The sequence below is a fragment of the Coregonus lavaretus genome, assembly GCF_964263955.1.
Source record: "Coregonus lavaretus genome assembly, chromosome: 17".
Taxonomy (NCBI): domain Eukaryota; kingdom Metazoa; phylum Chordata; class Actinopteri; order Salmoniformes; family Salmonidae; genus Coregonus; species Coregonus lavaretus.
Genome location: NC_140004.1, coordinates 20950783 through 20971992, shown reverse-complemented (window position 1 = coordinate 20971992; position 21210 = coordinate 20950783). Strand labels below are relative to the sequence as shown.

The window sequence follows — 21210 nt, the reverse complement described above, 5'->3', positions numbered from 1 at the left end:
ACTCCACTGGCTTCCAGTTGAGGCTCGCATCTACTACAAGACCATGGTGCTTGCCTACGGAGCTGTGAGGGGAACGGCACCTCCTTACCTTCAGGCTCTGATCAGACCCTACACCCAAACGAGGGCACTACGTTCATCCACCTCTGGCCTGCTAGCCCCACTACCTCTACCGAAGCACAGTTCCCGCTCAGCCCAGTCAAAGCTATTCGCTGCTCTGGCACCCCAATGGTGGAACAAGCTCCCCCCGAACGCCAGGACAGCGGAGTCACTGACCACCTTCCGGAGACACTTGAAACCCTACCTCTTTAAGGAATACCTGGAATAAAAGTAATCCTTCTACCCCCAATAAAAAAAAGTGGTTGGCCCACTGGCTATCATAAATTCAATGCACCAATTTGTAAAGCGCTCTGGATAAGAGCATCTGCTATATGACGTAAATGTAAATATGAGTTTACGCGTGATAGATTTTTGGATAATTGATGCGAATGGCAAACAAAATCCTGATTTATATGTATTTTCTTTATTACGGAATTATACATTTGTTTGACAACCCTATTTGTAAGCTTTTAAATTATATAAAATTAAACCGTTTATCTTTTCCAGTGACGAAGAAAGACATGGCTGTCTCATGCTATGGTGGGGTATGCAAAATGGGTCATCTTTGAGCACTTCTATCTCCTAAATATTTTGGCATTCAGGTCCAAAAAGTAACTTTCTGACCACTTTTACCATGGGCAAATATATATAGAAAGTTTTGTTCAAGTCAAAAGGAGTGCGTTCGAAAGGTGATTGAAATAAAATGGGATGGCCCTATAATGTTACTGCATTTTTAAATCAACACATCATCTCAATACTTTCAGGTATTTAACCCCTAAGGCAAACTCAAGGGGAACCAGATTATTTTATTTGGATGACCTGTTTGAATCATTAGTGGTATTATGTTTGAATGCTTTCCAATGCATTTTTCTGATTGGTGATAGCAAAGTTGGTCGTAAATACTGCTCTTCCTTTCTTGTGAACTATATAGTGGATCCATACTATAGGAGTGGATCACCAACCATTTTGTCAGATCAGTGATTTCGTCAAGGAAAGGAGGAAGGATATTATTTAGTATTCGAAAGGGGCATGTATTGGAAAGGGAATGAATTTAAACTGTTGGGAAGCGCGCACCTGCCTCTCACTGACGTCAGTGCAGGACCAGGTTGCGCCATTTTGAAAGTAGAAGCAGGGAGAGGGAAATAATAGTTGCAAGGTGATCCGAGGAAGCGTTGTTGATTGTCAAAGCATTGCTAAGCAAGATAAGTGACAGGAGAAGTTGAAAATAGTAAGGGAAAAGAGCCACACACTCCATAGCTTCACTTGCACTCTCAGCGAGATTCTGCTTGTACACACCCTAGCCCGGCAAACTGGAAAGATAAGCAAGGGCCCCAACCAAGCCCTCGACAGAGATTCCCTCTCACCATGGCAGGTAAAGTTAACTAGCAAGCTTACAATGTCTGATGCATAAATTGAAGGGGCTTGTTTATCGCCCATAAAGTTGCTAAGTTTCTATGTATATTGTCCGCTTTCTTGCCATTTGGAGAGAAGCTAGCTAGCTAGCTAACATTAGCCTCCTCCGAGTTGGGCGTGTACTCTGCATGTTGTCCCGCGTAGCAGATGCTTCCGCTAGATTTAACGTTATAGTAGCTAGCTAACTTCAACAACATTAGCTAACTAGTTATATTAACTAGCTAACTAACTAGCTTTCTATATTTGCTATCACTTTCTCTGTATTGAAGCTACCAAACAATGATGTCAATAAGTTGCTCAATAGTTGTCTTCTCTAATTATGGAAAGTAACGTTAGTCAGTAGATTATAAAAAAGCATGCTCGCTTGCTAACTAGATATAGAAGATTCACATTAATCTTTGACATCAAAGCCATGAATGATGCAGCTTTTGATTTCTAAAGCGTTGCTCTGTTTGTGGGGTTCTAGGAGCCGGCGGCGGGGGCAATGATGTGCAGTGGTGTTTTTCTCAAGTCAAAGGAGCGATTGATGACGATGTGGCTGAAGGTAAGACTGATGATTCAGGCTCTAGACAGTTAGCTAGCTACGTTAGTTGATGTAGTCTAGCTTGGGTGCAGTCAATAATGCACTTAGCTTGCTACTGTACAGTGCCTTCAGAAAGTATTGACACCCCGTTACCTTTCCCACATTTTGTTGTGTTACAGCCTGAATTTAAAATGGATGATTTTGAGATTTTGTGCACACAATACCCCATAATGTCAGTGGACTTTTGTATGTAGAACATCTTAGAAATTAATAACTAATTCAAAGCTGAAATATCTTGAGTCAATAAGTATGTAACCCCTTTGTTATGACAAGCCTAAATAAGTCCAGGAGTGAAAAAAAAAAAGCATAACAAATCACATAATACTTGGCATGGACTCACTCTGTGCAATAATAGTGTTTAACATGATTTTTTAATAACTACCTCATCTCTGTACCCCACACATAACATTATCTGTAAGGTCCCTCAATCAAGTAGTGAATTTCAAGCACAAAGACAAGGGAGGTTTTTCAATGCCTTGGTAAGATGTGTTTTACAAATCAATACACCCAGTCACTACAAAGATCCAGGCGACCTTCCTAACTCAGTTGCCGAAGAGGAAGGAAACTGATCAGGGATCTCACCAAGCCAATGGTGATTTTAAAACAGTTAGAGTTTAATGGTTGTGATAGGAGAAACTGAGGATGGTTCAACAACATTGTATACTGAACAAAAATATAAACGCAACATACAACAATTTAAACGATTTTACTGAGTTACAGTTCGTATAAGGAAATTAGTCAATTGAAATAAATTAATTATGCCCTAATCTATGGATTTCATATGACTGGGCAGGGACGCAGCCATGGGTGAGTTTGGGAGGGCATAGGCCCACCCACTTGGGAGCCAGGCCCACCCACTGGGGAGCCAGGCCCAGCCAATCAGAATGAGATTTTCCCCACAAAAGGGCTTTATTACAGGCAGAAATACTCCTCCGTTTCATCAGCTGTGCGGGTGGCTGGTCTCAGATGATCCCGCAGGTGAAGAAGCCGGATGTGGAGGTCCTGGGATGGCGTGGTTACAAGTGGTCTGGGGTTGTGAGGCCGGTTGGACGTACCGCCAAATTCTCTAAAACGACGTTGGTAGAGAAATTAACATTACATTCTCTGGCAACAGTTCTTGTGGACATTCCTGCAGTCAGCATGCCAACTGCACGCTTCCTCAAAACTTGAGACATCTGTGTCATTGTGTTGTGTGACAAAACAGCACATTTTAGAGTGGCCTTTTATTGTCCCCAGCACAAGGTGCACCTGTGTAATGATCATGCTGTTTAATTAGCTTCTTGATATGCTTCTTGAAGTTTGTGCACATAATTTGAGACAAATAAGCTTTTTGTGAGTATGGAACATTTCTGCGATCTTTTATTTCAGCTCATGAAACATGGGACCAACACTTTACACTTTTTTTATATTTTTGTTCAGTATACTTACTCCACAATACAAACCTAAATTACAGAATGAAAAGAAGAGAGCCTGTATAGTATAAAAGTTTTTGTCCTGAATACAATCAAATTGTATTTGTTACATGCTTCGTAAACAACAGGTGTAGACTAACAGTGAAATGCTTACTTACGGGACCTTCCCAACAATGCAGAGAGAAATAATAGAAAAATAATAACACAGGGAATAAATACACAATGAGTAACGATAACTTGGCTATATACACGGGGTGCCAGTACCGAGTCGATGTGCAGGGGTACGAGGTAATTTTGAGGTAGTTATGTATATATAGGTAGGGATAAAGTGACTATACAACAGGATAGATTAACAGTAACAGCAGCGTATGTGATGGGTTAAAAGAGTTGGTGCAAAAAGGGTCAATGCAGATAGTCCGGCTAGCTATTGGTTAACTATTTAACTAACAATTTAGCAGTCTTATGGCTTGGGTTTAGAAGCTGTTCAGGGTCCTGTTGGTTCCAGACTTGGTGCATCGGTACCACTTGCTGTGCGGTATCAGAGAGAAGTCTATGGCTGTTTTCACACTTGTTCCCTTTCAGACAGTTTTTGTGAACTCAGTGCCCCTGAAGCAAACCAAGAAAATCTCGAGAGGTGGTCTGAGTTCGGTTCGCTTGAATTCCGCGGTCCGGTTCCCGTTTTTTAGGGTAATGTGAACACAAAGCTCCCCAGGTTCACTTGTCATTATTCCTGCACCACACACAAGACTTCTGCAACACCGTTTCCCCTGCCATAACCCCTCACATTGGTGCCACAAAAGATAGAAGATGATGTGCAGCGGCGTATTCATTACGCCAATTCTGTTGAAAAAACATTTTTATTAATGGAAGCAGCTACCTGAATTTGTCCAATAGAAACTCTGGTTTTAGTTAACTTTTTGGCTAATGATTACACCCCAGATTCACGTAAAAACGTGCGGTTTTTAGATATTGATTAGCGATTGTCAAGGATGCACAGAAATTCCAAAATATGTGTGGAGTTTTTAGTTCAGATTATTTGTTCGCAAGATGTGATCTACAGGCTAAGAGAGCTTCATAAGATGTTTATTCGATCGTGGGGTTTAAATAGTGTGAGAAGATGACATATTTAGTGAGATTCACAACAGGGTACAAAATCAATTCTAGCTCTTATAGGGGCAGTAGCATAAATTGGGTGTACAATTTTCAATGACAGCATTATTTAATCTGCAGTTAATCTTCTGCTATTTATTCTGTTACCAATAATACAGTGAGGGGAAAAAAGTATTTGATCCCCTGCTGATTTTGTACGTTTGCCCACTGACAAAAAATGATCAGTCTATCATTTTAATGGTAGGTTTATTTGAACAGTGAGAGAGAATAACAACAAAAAAATCCAGAAAAAAACACGTGTCAAAAATGTTATGAATTGATTTGCATTTTAATGAGGGAAATAAGTATTTGACCCCCTCTCAATCAGAAAGATTTCTGGCTCCCAGGTGTCTTTTTTATACAGGTAACGAACTGAGATTAGGAGCACGCTCTTAAAGGGAGTGCTCCTAATCTCAGTTTGTTACCTGTATAAAAGACACCTGTCCACAGAACCAATCAATCAATCAATCAGATTCCAAACTCTCCACCATGGCCAAGACCAAAGAGCTCTCCAAGGATGTCAGGGACAAGATTGTAGACCTACACAAGGCTGGAATGGGCTACAAGACCATCGCCAAGCAGCTTGGTGAGAAGGTGACAACAGTTGGTGCGATTATTCGCAAATGGAAGAAACACAAAATAACTGTCAATCTCCCTTCGGCCTGGGGCTCCATGCAAGATCTCACCTCGTGGAGTTGCAAAGATTATGAGAACGGTAAGGAATCATCCCAGAACTACACGGGAGGATCTTGTCAATGATCTCAAGGCAGCTGGGACCATAGTCACCAAGAAAACAATTGGTAACACACTACGCAGTGAAGGACTGAAATCCTGTAGCGCCCGCAAGTTCCCCCTGCTCAAGAAAGCACATATACAGGCCCGTCTGAAGTTTGCCAATGAACATCTGAATGATTCAGAGGAGAACTGGGTGAAAGTGTTGTGGTCAGATGAGACCAAAATGGAGCTCTTTGGCATCAACTCATCTCGCCGTGTTTGGAGGAGGAGGAATGCTGCCTATGACCCCAAGAACACCATCCCCACCGTCAAACATGGAGGTGGAAACATTATGCTTTGGGGGTGTTTTTCTGCTAAGGGGACAGGACAACTTCACCGCATCAAAGGGACGATGGACAGGGCCATGTACCGTCAAATCTTGGGTGAGAACCTCCTTCCCTCAGCCAGGGCATTGAAAATGGGCCGTGGATGGGTATTCCAGCATTTTGATGCAATGGCTTGTCCTGCACTTTGTAAAAACCCAGAGTTCATTGGGTGAATGTTGGGGGAAAAAATATTGGTTCCTTTCTAAACAGCAATGTGAATGCAAAGAGGACTCGGACCACCAAATAAGTGAAGTGGCCTGGCAAAAGAGTTGAGTCCTCATTCAAAGGCAAGGGCAGTGTGAATACAAAGATAACTGAGTTATTTAGCTTATTTCTTACCCCAGAGTTTAATTTAAAGAAGACTGAGATCGGTTATTTTAAAGAGGACTATATGTGAAAACACCCTATAACTTGGGTGGCTGGAGTCTTTGACAGTTTTTAGGGCCTTCCTCTGACACCGCATGGTATAGACGTCCTGGATGGCAGGGAGCTCGGACCCAGTGATGTACTAGGCCGTACACACTACCCTCTGTAGCGCCTTGCGGCCGGATGCCAAGCAGTTGCCGTACCAAGCGGTGATGCAGCCAGTCAAGATGCTCTCAATGGTGCAGCTGTAGAAATTTTTGAGTGTCTAAGGGCCCATGCCAAATATTTGCTGCCTCCTGAGGGGGAAGAGGTGTTGTCGTGCCTTCTTCACGACTGTGTTGGTGTGTGTGGACCATGATAATTCCTTAGTGATGTGAACCCAGAGGAACTTGGAAGTTCTCGACCTGCTCCACTACAGCCCCTTCGATGTGGATGGGGGGCCTGCTTGGCCCTCCGCTTCCTGTAGTCCACGATCAGATCCTTTGTCTTGCTGATTTTGAGAGAGAGGTGGTTGTCCTGGCACCACACTACCAGGTCTCTGACCACAACCCTGTAGGCCGTCTCATCATCATCAGTGATCAGGCCTACCACCGTTGTGTCGTCTACAAACTTAATGATGGTGTTCGAGTCGTGGGTGAACAGGGAGTACAGGGGGGGACTAAGCACACACCCCTGAGGGGCCCCTGTGTTGGGGGTCAGCGTGGCAGATGTGTTGCCTACCGTCACCACCTGGGGGCGGCCCTTTAGGAAGTCCATGATCCAGTTGCAGAGGGAGGTGTTTAATCCTATAGTCCTTAGCTTAGTGATGAGCTTAGTGAGAGCACTGTGGTGTTGAACACTGAGCTGTAGTCAATTAACAGCATTCTCACGTAGGTGTTCCTTTTTGACCAGGTGGGAAAGGGCTGTGGATCTGTTGGGGCGGTATGCAAATTGGAGTGGGTCTGGTATGAATGTGTTGATGTGAGCCATGACCACCCTTTCAAAGCATTTCATGACTACAGATGTGAGTGCTACGGGGCGATAGTCATTTCGACAGGTTACCTTGCCATTCTTGGGCACAGGGACTATGGTGGTCTGCTTGAAACATGTAGGTGTTACAGACTGGGTCAGGGAGAGTTTGAAAATGTCAGTGAAGATACTTGCCAGCTGGTAATCCGTCTGCCCTGCGGCCTTGTGAATGTTAACCTGTTTAAAGGTCTTACTCACATCGGCTACGGAGAGCATGATAACACAGTCGTCCGGAACAGCTGGTGCTCTCACTATGGTTCATTGTTGCTAGCCTCGAAGCGAACATAGAAGGTATTTAGCTCATCTGGGAGGCTTGGTTTCCCTTTGTAACCTGTGATAGTTTGCAAGCCCTGCCACATCCGACGAGCGTCAGAGCCGGTGTAGTAGGATTCAATCTTGGTCCTGTATTGACGCTTTGCCTGTTTGATGGTTGGTCGTAGTGCGTAGCGGGATTTCTTATAAGCATCCGGATTAGTGTCCCGCTATTTGAAAGCGGCAGCTCTAGCCTTTAGCTCAGTGTGGATGTTGCCTGTAATCCGTGGCTTCTGTTTGGGATATGTACGTACGGTACTGTTGGGACGACGTTGTTGATGCACTTATTAATGAATCCCGTAACATATTCCAGTTTGTGCTAGCGAAACAGTTATGAAGCTTAGCATACGCTTCATTGGACCACTTCCGTATTGCGCGCGTCACTGGTATTTCCTGTTTTGAGTTTTTTTGTTTGTAAGCAGGAATCAGGAGGATAGAGTTAGTCAGATTTGCCAAATGGAGTGCAAGGGAGAGCTTTGTATGCGTCTCTGTGTGTGGCGTGAAGTTGAACTAGTGTTTTTCGCCTCTAGTTGCACAGGTGACATGCTGGTAGAAATGAGGTACAACTGATTTCAGTTTTCCTGCAATAAAGTCACTGGCCACTAGGAGCGCCGCCTCTGGGTGAGCATTTTCTTGTTTGCTTATGGCCCTATACAGCCCATTGAGTGCGGTCTTAGTGCCAGCATCAGTTTGTGGTGGTAAATAGCCAGCTATGAAAAATATAGATAACTCTCTTGGTAAATAGTATGGTCTACAGCTTATCATGAAGTATTCTAACTCAGGTGAGCAGAACCTCGAGACTTCCTTAATATTAGAGATGGCGCACCAGTTGTTGTTGACAAAAAGACACACACCCGCCTCCCCGGAGCTTCCCCGACGCCTCCATTCTGTCATGTTGATGTATAGAAAAAACTGCTAGATTTATATTGACCATTTCCTTGTTCAGCTACGACTTGCCACGACTCTGAGAGACATGGGATAGTACAGTTCTTCAGATCACGTTGATAGGATAGTCTCGAACGGAGCTCATCCAGTTTATTCTCCAGTGATTGCACATTCGCTAATAGAACGGAGGGTAGAGCCGACGTATCCACACCAACGTAGTCTCGTCTGGTATCCCGCACGCCGGCGTCTATAGCGCCGTCTCCTCCTCATCCTCCTCCTTCGAGTGTCGGGATTTGGGCCTGGTCCGGGATAATCAATATCTTTCACCTCCGACTCATTGAAGTAGAAGTCCTCATCCAAATCTAAGTTAGTGATAGCTGTTCAGATGTCCAGAAGCTATTTTCGGTCATAGCAAACGATGGCGGAAACATTATGTACAAAAGATCAGTGGGGGGAAAAAACAATAGCACGATTGGTCAGGAGCCTGTAAAACGGACTCTATTCCCTCCAGCGCCATTCTACAACAAAGCGGTATGTTCGGGGCAAATCCAACACATCGCTGAGTACCACTCTTCATATTCTCAACCATGGCGGTGGCTGCATCATGTTATGGGTATGCTTGTTTTCAGCAAGGACTAGGGAGTTTTTTTTTTTATTATAAAAAGAAAAGGAATCCAGCTATAAGTACAGGCAAAATCCTAGAAAACCTGGTTCAGTCTGCTTTTCAACAGACACTGGGAGACAAATTCACCTTTTCAGCAGGACGATAAACTAAAACACAAGGCCAAATCTACACTGGAGTTGCTTACCAAGATGACATTGAATGTTCCTGAGTGGCCTGGTTACAGTTTTGACTTAAATCGGCTTAAAGATCTATGGCAAGACTTGAAAATGGCTGTCTAGCAATGATCAACGATCAACTTGACAGAGCTTGAATAATTTAAAAAAGAATCATGGGCAAATATTGTACATTCCTTAGAGACTTACCCAAAAAGACTCACAGCTGTAATTGCCGCCAAAGGTGGTTCTACAAAGTATTAACTCAGGGATGTGAATACTAATGTAAATAAGATTTCTGTATTCATTTTCAATAAATGTGCAAAAAGTTATAATAACATGTTTTCATTTTGTCATTATGGGGTATGGTACACTACCAGTCAGAAGTTTGGACACCTACTCATTCAAGGGTTTTTCTTTATTTTTACAATTTTTTACATTGTAGAATAATAGTGAAGACATCAAAACTATGAAATAACACATATGGAATCATGTAGTAAACAAAAAAGTGTTTAACAAATCAAAATATATATATATATATATATATATATATATATATATATATATATATATATATATATATATTTGCCTTGATGACAGCTTTGCACACTCTTGGCATTCTCTCAACCAGCTACACCTGGAATGCTTTTCCAGCAGTCTTGAAGGAGTTCCCACATATGCTGAGCACTTGTTGGCTGCTTTTTCTTCACTCTGCGGTCCGTCTCATCCCAAACCATCTGAATTGGGTTGAGGTCGGGGGATTGTGGAGGCCAGGTCATCTGATGCAGCCCTTACACAGCCTGGAGGTGTATTGAGTCATTGTCCTGTTGAAAAACAAATCATATAGTCCCACTAAGCCCAACCCAGATGGGATGGTGTATCACTGCAGAATGCTGTGGTAGCCATGCTGGTTAAGTGTGCCTTGAATTCTAAATAAATCACAGTCAGTGTCCCCAGCAAAGCACCATAACACCACCTCCTCCATGCTTTACGGTGGGAAATACACATGCGGAGATCATCCATTCACCTACTCTGCGTCTCACAAAGACACGGCGGTTGGAACCAAAAATCTCAAATTTGGACTCTAGACCAAAGGACACATTTCCACCGGTCTAATGTCCATTGCTCGTGTTTCTTGTCCCAAGCAGGTCTCTTCTTATTATTGGTGTCCTTTAGTAGTGGTTTCTTTGCAGCAATTTGACAATGAAGGCCTGATTCACACAGTCCCCTCTGAACAGTTGATGTTGAGATGTCTGTTACTTGAACTCTGTGAAGCATTTATTTGGGCTGCAATTTCTGAGGCTAGTAACTCTAATGAACTTATCCTCTGCAGCAGAGGTAACTCTGGGTCTTCATGAGAGCCAGTTTCATCATAGCGCTTGTTGGTTTTTACAACTGCACTTGAAGAAACTTTCAAAGTTCTTGAAATGTTCCGTATTGACTGACCTTCATGTCTTAAATAATGATGGACTGTCGTTTCTCTTTGCTTATTTGAGCTGTTCTTGCCATAATATGGACTTGGTCTTTTACCAAATAGGGCTATCTTCTGGCTATCATCAACTACAATGTAGAACATTGTGAAAAATAAAGAAAACCCTGGAATGAGTAGGTGTCCAAACTTGTTACTGTATGTAGATAGAATATTTTCAATGTCCCAATGGAAAGGTAAGATCATGTTGGGTGATTCTCGTGACTGATCTACAGTGTCAGCCATTACATGCGGTTTTGGTCTGTAGCCTACTTCATCCCATGATGCAGGTAAATAAAGCATTGGTAAAGAGCCAATGGTAACTGTTGTATTTCTACACTTAAACTCATTAAGATGCTGGTACAACCATGGTAATTTTGCTTTTTAAATTGAGAGCTAGTAGCCTACTTGGGTTTCTAGGCTGCATAGACGGTGTGCTTAGTTGCACATAAGATAAAGGGAAATAACTATTAGGTGCATTTTGGCTGACGACCTCCCTTGAAGTGTATGAATAGCTAGAGCTGAGTGTGCTTGATCGTGTGTGCACATTACAAGATTCTGTTTACAGTACAAGCTTTGCCTGAGAACAAGCATAACAAAACAGATTAGGTCAGAATCTGTGTGTGTGACTGTCCCTTTGTTAATCACACACCTTCAGACATGCAAAAGCAAGACTCAGACAGTGGCTCTGTGGGTTATGCAACAGTTTTCATGCTGCTGCAAAATAGTTTATTTCTGCTTGTTTCCTTTCCCCTTTGTCTGTTTCTATTAGAAGTGTGGGGAGGCGGTGTGTGGCTGTGGGGGATAGCACTACCCTACACTCTCAGGCTTGTGCCAACCTCAGTCAACAAGGGAGAGTTTGTTGAGTTGAGCTAAAGGCAGCGAGATGAGAATTCTATGGAAGTGGTTCGCTGCAGATGCTATATTTGTTTTACGTTTTCACTCTGGGGTGGTTAAGTACAGCTTGCTTTCCACAGCTTCACAAAATCAGATGTAGGCTACTAGTACTAGGCTCAGTAGTTTTGAAATCAGTGCGCCACAGCAGGGAGCTAGATGCATGGCAAAATGGATAGTTACCCCCCAAAACATTACAAATGTTGATACTTCTATTATTTTGCAATAAGCAATTGAACTTACTAATTACCATGTTATTTGTGACAGCTGACATCATATCCACTGTGGAATTCAATCACTCTGGGGAGCTACTAGCCACTGGGGACAAGGGGGGCCGCGTTGTCATCTTTCAGCAGGAGCTAGAGGTAAGTGGAGGTTACTGCTCAACACAGTCCACTATAATTAAGCACTTGACAGAGTCGTCTCAGTAGTATATTTATTTTTGACATGATTGGACCCAGAATCTGCGTTGTGCATGTTGTCATTGAGCAGAGTAAGAGCCAGCCACAGTGCCGTGGAGAGTACAATGTTTACAGCACCTTCCAGAGCCACGAGCCTGAGTTCGACTACTTGAAGAGCCTTGAGATCGAGGAGAAGATCAACAAGATCCGGTGGCTGCCCCAGAAGAACGCTGCACAGTTCCTCTTGTCCACGAATGGTCAGTAGAGCAGTGTGTGCATGTAGCCTTACCCTTCCTAGCCCTTTCCTCTGTTGGAGATGGGGGGGGGGGGGGGGGACTCTAGATAAGCTGTTCATTATATTGACTCATTTGTACGTTTTGAATAGGAGAGGGAGCAACGGAAATATATTGCTGATGCAGAAGCAGCATTGACATACATGTGTGCTGTCTTGCAGATAAAACTATAAAGCTGTGGAAAATCAGTGAACGGGACAAGAGACCAGAGGGGTACAACCTGAAGGAAGAGGATGGGCGTTACAGAGACCCCACCACCGTCACAAAACTACGGGTGTGTAGACCTTCACGTCCATATACCCTACACACTCAGAGACCCCAACATTGACTCATCCTATACACTACACACAAAACTCATACACCTGGCTAGAGAGAACCTGCTAAATCTCCTCCTTCCTCTTCACCATAGGTCCCAGTGTTTCAGCCCATGGACCTGATGGTGGAGGCCAGTCCCAGACGAGTGTTTGCTAATGCACACACCTACCACATCAACTCCATCTCGGTCAACAGCGACTGTGAGACCTACCTGTCTGCCGATGACCTTCGCATCAACCTCTGGAACCTGGAGATCACTGACCGCAGCTTTAGTATCCTCTCTGTGTTTGGTCCCCATCACTTTTCCTTTCAGTCTGTCTAATGAGCACTTCAGAAGGTCCTCTTGGTGATCTTGTTCCATCTTGATGTAATGCTTAAAAAAAATTTTTATTATGCATTGAGTTTGCTTGGATAGCACTGTAACCAATTTTAATGAGATAGTTCAACAACGCACAATTAAAGAAATGTTTGGGTCAGAGTAGTTCAGGTGCCCCATTTCTTATCTGTGGTGTCAGAGCGCTTATGTTTTTCCCTTGACCTCACTGACCTCCTTAGACATTGTGGACATCAAGCCAGCTAACATGGAGGAGTTGACAGAGGTGATTACAGCAGCAGAGTTCCATCCTAACCAGTGCAACACCTTTGTCTACAGCAGTAGCAAGGGCACCATCCGGCTCTGTGACATGAGAGCATCAGCTCTCTGTGACCAGCACTCCAAACGTAAGTGGAATGTGACAGTGGAGTCCATGATATTAGTTTCAGACAGAATGCTGTGCCCTGTGGAGACGACTAGTTGGTGACTAAAGTGGCATATTGATTGAAATAACTACATATGTATCCAGTTTTTCGGAGACAGATTAAAAGTACATAAAAGCCCAGCAATTTCAGAGACCTCTGAAGCAGATGCTTCATGAGTGTCCATTCCAGTCATTGACTACTCCAATGAACTGACTGAGCTAGCACACTTCTCCTTGTTTCATTCAGTGTTTGAAGAGCCTGAGGATCCAAGCAACCGCTCATTCTTCTCTGAGATCATCTCCTCCATCTCTGATGTCAAGTTCAGCCACAGTGGGCGCTACATGATGACCAGGGACTACCTCACCGTCAAAATCTGGGACCTCAACATGGAGTCCCGTCCAGTAGAGACTTATCAGGTCAGCTGGTGTCTGTGGCGGGAGATAGTGACATCATGGATGTTGCATCCAAAATTCCATTTGCTTGTCAACTCTAAACTTCTAGTTTGATACATACATCTTCCACTAGGAGAAGATGGTGTGTGTAAATGTGTCCTTTACAAAGGCGCACCTGTCCTGAATTGGTCCCTGTTGTATTTTATGTATTTCTAGCAAAGATACATTCACTTGATTGTTGTATCATTTGTTATCATTTGAAGGTATGCTTATATTAGACTGAACCAATGTGTTTTTTTTGTGCAAATATTATGTACTCCAGTGTCTTGATTCACTATCATTTTCCTCCCAACAGGTTCATGAATACCTCAGGAGTAAACTGTGCTCACTCTATGAGAATGACTGCATCTTTGATAAGTTTGAGTGCTGCTGGAATGGAAATGACAGGTGAGGCTCGTCAAGTTTTGCCATAAATTCTTAACTTGATGCTGTATCTATGAATTGAGCCTATCCGATATGGGTATTTTGGATCTGATTTTATAGTGGAAATATTCACAATAACCGATATATCTGCCGATGTATTTATTAATATAGCTGGAATGGAAGAAAAAAAAACTTTTTCTGTATAGATTGTGCTTAAAACAGCCCTACAAATATACTCAGAAAGATGCTCTTAAATTTGAGGAAAGAACATTAATGTAATGGATTTATGATGAATGGTTACTATTAACTTTTGTTTTTGACAAATGAGGCCTTGGGGTTTGCTTATGGTCATTTGGTGTATTCCAAAAGTAGATCATAAATAATACTGCACAGTATGAATGAATCATGATTTATGGAAGTGGATAATTAAACAGTAAGCAAAAATAACATAAAATACAGATAGATTGCTGGATACAGTAGAATCATGCAAAATGATTATGGAAGCTTTGCATTTGTGCCCTAAAAGGTTAAGAGCACCACATAAAATGTAGGAGCACCAGAAAGATTAAGTTTTGTTATGGAAAAACTGAAGACTGAGCTGCCTCATGCTAGCCAGCTTGACGACAACATATTTTCAATGTATTGGTATTTATCTGTTTTCATCGATTTGTAGGGCTGTAGCCAATGAATTCTGGTAGGTGTACAGTGAGGGGAAAAAAGTATTTGATCCCCTGCTGATTTTGTACGTTTGCCCACTGACAAAGAAATTATCAGTCTATAATTTTAATGGTAGGTTTATTTGAACAGTGAGAGACAGAATAACAACATTCAGAAAAAACGCATGTCAAAAATGTTATGAATTGATTTGCATTTTAATGAGGGAAATAAGTATTTGACCCCCTCTCAATCAGAAAGATTTCTGGCTCCCAGGTGTCTTTTATACAGGTAACAAGCTGAGATTAGGAGCACACTCTTAAAGGGAGTGCTCCTAATCTCAGTTTGTTACCTGTATAAAAAACACCTGTCCACAGAAGCAATCAATCAATCAGATTCCAAACTCTCCACCATGGCCAAGACCAAAGAGCTCTCCAAGGATGTCAGGGACAAGATTGTAGACCTACACAAGGCTGGAATGGGCTACAAGACCATCGCCAAACTGCTTGGTGAGAAGGTGACAACAGTTGGTGCGATTATTCGCAAATGGAAGAAACACAAAAGAACTGTCAATCTCCCTCGGCCTGGGGCTCCATGCAAGATCTCACCTCGTGGAGTTGCAATGATCATGGGAACGGTGAGGAATCATCCCAGAACTACACGGGAGGATCTTGTCAATGATCTCAAGGCAGCTGGGACCATAGTCACCAAGAAAACAATTGGTAACACACTACGCCGTGAAGGACTGAAATCCTGCAGTGCCCGCAAGGTCCCCCTGCTCAAGAAAGCACATATACAGGCCCGTCTGAAGTTTGCCGATGAACATCTGAATGATTCAGAGGAGAACTGGGTGAAAGTGTTGTGGTCAGATGAGACCAAAATCGAGCTCTTTGGCATCAACTCAATTTGCCATGTTTGGAGGAGGAGGAATGATGTGACCCCAAGAACACCATCCCCACCGTCAAACATGGAGGTGGAAACATTATGCTTTGGGGGTGTTTTTCAGCTAAGGGGACAGGACAACTTCACCGCATCAAAGGGACGATGGACGGGGCCATGTACCGTCAAATCTTGGGTGAGCACCTCCTTCCCTCAGCCAGGGCATTGAAAATGGGTCGTGGATGGGTATTCCAACATGACAATGACCCAAAACACACGGCCAAGGCAACAAAGGAGTGGCTCAAGAAGAAGCACATTAAGGTCCTGGAGTGGCCTAGCCAGTCTCCAGACCTTAATCCCATAGAAAATCTGTGGAGGGAGCTGAAGGTTCGAGTTGCCAAACGTCAGCCTCGAAACCTTAATAACTTGGAGAAGATCTGCAAAGAAGAGTGGGACAAAATCCCTTCTGAGATGTGTGCAAACCTGGTGGCCAACTACAAGAAACGTCTGACCTCTGTGATTGCCAACAAGGGTTTTGCCACCAAGTACTAAGTCATGTTTTGCAGAGGGGAGAAATATTTATTTCCCTCATTTAAAATGCAAATCAATTTATAACATTTTTGACATGCGTTTTTCTGGATTTTTTTGTTATTCTCTCTCACTGTTCAAATAAACCTACCATTAAAATTATAGACTGATCGTGTCTTTGTCAGTGGGCAAACGTACAAAATCAGCAGTGGATCAAATACTTTTTTCCCTCACTGTAACTTGAAAGGAAAAACATCAATCAAAAAATGCACCGCTGGCACAGCGCTGCCTCTCGCTCCAAGCGTTGCCTCAGTGAATGGGCCTTGCTCTCCGGCATCCTTGGGACATCCCTACCCCATTGAAGTTGAAATTTAAAATGGTTAGGGTAGGGTTTAGGCTAGGGACGTCCCAAGGATTCCAGATAGCACTAACCCTCAGTGAACTGCGTCAAGTACTCTCACACAGCTAGTTAGCGAGCGCTTGTCGTGGAAATGGGGGTGGCGAAACGTGAATTTGGACCAGTCCTTGACAAGTGACAACCCATACATCAAAACGTAGCAACGAAGCGCTACTTTGTAACCTGATGTTTTTTTTGTCTCTGAAAACATTTGAATGACAGAGGCAGAGCTTGAGGAATACCCTTCGCAAAGAGCAAATATAACACACCAGATTTAGCGGGCTTCACTAAGGGGCTGTAACGTTCACGTTGCCACAGAGTTGAACGTTCTTAGCACATTTTGGCATAGCATCCATTGTTTGTCATGACACCCAACACCCTACCATGACACTTCACGTAACAGTCTATGGCCAGTGTGCGTTTTTGGCACTTTATTGAGCTTGCGAGCTTCTATCTACTCAGCACTCACCGTAGAAGCAGTAGGCCTAACAGTTAGTTCACAGTATTTCACTCTCCTCTCCAACTGGTGTAGTTGCGTTGGGTGATAAGTGTCCAGTCTGTAGCACGCCAAGGCAAGATAGGCTAATAGCCATGTAAAGAGCTCCCTCTTCAGGGCAAATAATGAAATGCCCAAATAATTGTCAGATTCTATGAACAGCTTTTTTCCAGAGCGTTTTCTCCGCGTCTTATATCGGCCCTTTCCGGTGGATTAAACGCCAATACAAATACATCCTTAAAAGGCTCATATTGGTCAGCCTCTAATTATTAATAGCTGTCTGACATTAATCAGGAAGTTGATGCGGTATGATACATTAGATCAATGTTTGATATTGAGGACACTGAATCATCAAAGTAATAGTTGTATTTATTGTAGTGCATAGTCATTTTATGTTCCATTAGGCCTACAGAAGAAGGGTTGTAGCTACTGTAAGATACAGTACATTGGGATTTCCCCTCATCTGAACTTAGCAGCACAGGCCTTTATCAAAGGCTGCCTTTATCTCAGTCAAACAGAACTCAAGGCTCCCCCTTGCATTACGTCTGTAATGGTGGACTCAAGGTGGATCTGTCTGTATTAGCTTGTTGATACATCATGTTTTTTTTACTCATTCACCGTACACGTTTAGGTTTCCCATCCCGCACAAAAGCCACTGGATTGCCATTATAAAGACTGTTGTTCCTGTCCCTTGACATCCTTGTATACATTCCACAGTACACTTGAATGTTGTAAGGGCTGATTTAATGAATGTGTTGGCTAGATTCTGTGATTGAAAGACTGATGTGAAACCACGGTCAGTCTGCCACTACCTCTGAGTCTCATTCCACACCCTTGTCCTCCTCAGTGTTGTGATGACAGGCTCGTACAACAACTTCTTCCGGATGTTTGACCGAGGCTACCGGCAGGATGTGACCCTGGAGGCGTCTCGGGAGAGCAGTAAGCCTCGCTCTGTGCTCAAGCCCCGCAAGGTGTGCACAGGTGGGAAACGCAAGAAGGACGAGATCAGTGTAGACAGCCTGGACTTTAACAAGAAGATCCTCCACACGGCCTGGCACCCCCAGGACAACATCATTGCCGTGGCCACCACTAACAACCTCTATATATTTCAGGACAGACTGTAACTAGTATTCAATTAACACTTCATATCCCAGATCCCACTTTAGCCCCACTACTCTGGTCCCCAACACCTCATCTGGAGAAGTGCAGCATAACGCCTCTGTTTTGATGGCTTTCTTAATCTCATTTCCTTTTCAGGGGGCTCCAACAGTACCACACTTCTCCTGCCACATGGCAACTGTTGTCCACTACATCCCAAAGGAAACACTTTTCTAACACTCTAGTCTTTTGGTGGGATATTGTTTATTTTGCTAATTTCCTATGTTGCTCATTTCACGGTTTTGGTGCCACAAGCATTTTTTATATGTACAAGCATTTTTTCTTTAGATAGGGAGTGATTTCAACTGGGTTCCCACCCCTACCCCTCTATTGTTGACACACATTACAAAATGCCATTCTGCATTGACCAAATTGGCAAGCTGTCAGCTCTCTGTATTTGTCCCAGGCCGTTTGTCAAGTTGCCAAGTTTCCTCACCCTCATCTTTCACATACAGTACACACTCACTCTTAACATCGATGTAGACACACACACACAAAAGCTCAACTCAGTTGTTGGGTTGGGGTTTGGGAGTAATTTTGAGACTACTATGTAAAATGCACAGTTGTTATTCAATCTGAGACTACAGACAAGGCTTAACAGTCTGGTAAGCACAGTGTCCTTCTCCAGAGGTAACCTGCAGTATGAAGCCGTTGCTTTTCCAAGTAAATAGTAGTGGGCAGAGGTGCTGCAGGCGGCCTAATCTCACATGGAAGGGACTGGTCCCTCTTGCACTTAGCGTGCCACCATGTACAGCTCAGCACAGAGGCTTCAGTGCAGTTATTGTAGGAGAGTATTCAGGCAGAGGCATGCCTTGGCCATATTGTGCTGACCTGCATGACTTGTGTCAGTTTAAATGTGAGAGGCACTCATTTGTACCTCTGCTGCTAAGTTCCATGCATGTGTCTTGACTTATGCTTATGTTTCTTATGAATTGTTAAGGTTTCCCTCTGGATCAAGTTTTTTGTTTGTATGTTTTTTTATGATGTTGTGTACTTCAGATAGGGAATAATCACTATAATTAGTTTATTTTTGTATGAACTAAGACAGAAATATTGATAACATTTAACCCCCTCACACTACTTGGTTTAGTCTGATCACTGTTGTCTGTTAAACTGTAGATTTTGGACTGATCTGTAGACTGAAGGATTACTTGAACTAGTGATATTTAATGTGACTTATTGTATGAGCATTGTGTTAAATTCAAGTGGGCCGCTGGTCTAAATATGGAGTGCATATTAATGTACCATTTAAGAAAGGCTTAATGCATGTTGGATGTCCAAAGAGCAGTCTTTTCAGGTATCGGGGCCACTGCGGACTCATTAGGGGTCATTATCTGAATGTTTTTGTATTTGGGTTACTGTAACTGATATTGACTGGAATGGATTCGGGTGCTTCAGTTTATTTAGCTAGTTCATTTGCGCAAATTGTTTCAACTCAGTTTGTGTGTGCCATGGCTATGTTTTCTAAACATTTGCACTGAGTGAAAGAGAATGAATAATAAATAGGCCATTGTACATTGAGAATGGGAAAGGCATTATCTGTTTTCCCTGCTTCAGTTTGACTGAAGAAACGCTCTTAACCACATTCACTTTGAGGAGAGTCAGGTTGATGGACTAGACAGGTTTACTGACTTATATTTTATGATGAGATGTTTTCTCTTCGATTGTGCATAACAAGTTCTTTATGCAGGAAACAAAAACTGTTAAGTGTATCATTGGATGAAATTACTGGTTAATGTCAGCTCAGGGCATTGGAGACAGTATTTCAAACGTACAGCATGTCCAGCGTTTGTGCTGTATTTAGTTAATGTGGCATTATTTGTTCATTAAGGTTTGGGAGGTTGTCTGTAGTACATTTGTTTATATAAAGACTTGATTGAAGAGATTCCAATTGTGAGCCATTGGATCATAAGTTAGCATTAAGCTTAAGCATTGAGTCTCTCACTAGTAATGCTACCAATAAGCACTATTGCAGACTGTCTGCAGTAAAGGTCATTAGCTCTACTGGTGTTGTCACTTCCTTAGGACTCTGCCTATGTCCTTGTTGAATACTTTGATTTTCTTATGTTTGTTTTGTGGACAGTTTATAATGGCTGTCACTTTGTTAGCTGTTGTGAGAATGTGTCATGACATGAGGAACAAGAGTAGCCTACTGTACATGTTTAGTCATCGTTAAGATGTCAAATGCGCCATAGGAGAAGCCACACGTTATACCCCTAACCCCATACCACTATCACACTCTTGGCATCAGAACATCAAGGATCAGTTACAGTTACAATGTAGTTGTCAAAATTGGGTTTTAAATTTTTTATTTATTTACCTTCAGTTATTCTGAAGCATCAATACTTGGACACACCTAAACAAAATAAATGAGTACTTTCCCCCAACACACTCCTGTCTTCACAGCTCTTGTGCAAAGCCACCAAATGTCGTTCAGAAGGACCTAATTGCCTTTTTCATAGCAGAGGAAATGAGATAATCAAGTATGTTTCCTGAAGTGTCTGGCGGCTTGTCAGGCAGGAGACTGCTCAGGGGAACTTAAATATAATGTATTCATAGAACTCGCAACAGAATGCACTTTTTTATTTTTGTGAATTTCATTGATTTGTATGTTTTTATTTGTTTTGAGGGGCTCTTGATAAAGATTGTGGGACATTTTGGGTGATAAAAAAAAAAAATCAATACAGCAGTTTTAAAGGTTTACTGTATAGGTCTGTTTGCATTTGTCAAATGGAATAAAATATAGTTTAGATGAATGAGTAATAAAGAATTTCAAAACTGAACTATGAATACAACACTTTTTATAATTCGTTTTGACTATTCTTTCAGATGCTGAGATACGTTGTATTTGTATGTCCTCATAATGTATGTTATCATACAGGAAATTATCTTGGCATTACATACACAAGCAACATTACATTTTTTTTTTAAAGAAAGCGAGGAGACCAGAATATTGAGATGCGAAATACAAGGAATATGCATTGCAAACATACAAAGTCAAATATGATTGGTATTTGTGCTAGACTACACATACTCAATTTGTGCCCAAACAATATGCATTATATTGTTTTCC

The 21210-nt window shown here is 42.5% G+C and overlaps 1 protein-coding gene across 2 annotated transcripts; it reads left to right on the top strand.

The window, feature by feature from the left end:
* Positions 1–1204: 1204 nt before the first annotated feature.
* On the top strand, positions 1205–20924 carry LOC311144621 (serine/threonine-protein phosphatase 2A 55 kDa regulatory subunit B alpha isoform-like). 2 transcript variants are annotated; one of them, XM_084180666.1, is made up of 10 exons: positions 1205–1468; positions 1976–2053; positions 11731–11828; positions 11956–12121; positions 12319–12431; positions 12567–12744; positions 13028–13192; positions 13457–13626; positions 13958–14049; positions 17827–20924. In XM_084180666.1, exons 1-10 carry the CDS (start codon positions 1462–1464, stop codon positions 18101–18103), a joined length of 1344 nt encoding a protein of 447 aa, XP_084036792.1. In that variant the 5' UTR covers positions 1205–1461; the 3' UTR covers positions 18104–20924. The 2 variants fall into 2 exon arrangements, with proteins under 2 accessions (XP_084036792.1, XP_084036791.1); XM_084180665.1 differs by having other exon boundaries at positions 1385–1468; positions 11953–12121.
* The last annotated feature ends 286 nt before the right edge of the window (positions 20925–21210 follow it).

What these genes read in the sequence shown, in the direction of transcription:
- LOC311144621 (XM_084180665.1), top strand. An exon ending in GTTCCTCTTGTCCACGAATG is followed by an intron (nt 12,122 to 12,318) that starts GTCAGTAGAGCA and finishes GCTGTCTTGCAG; the next exon opens with ATAAAACTATAAAGCTGTGG. An exon ending in TGCTGGAATGGAAATGACAG is followed by an intron (nt 14,050 to 17,826) that starts GTGAGGCTCGTC and finishes TGTCCTCCTCAG; the next exon opens with TGTTGTGATGACAGGCTCGT.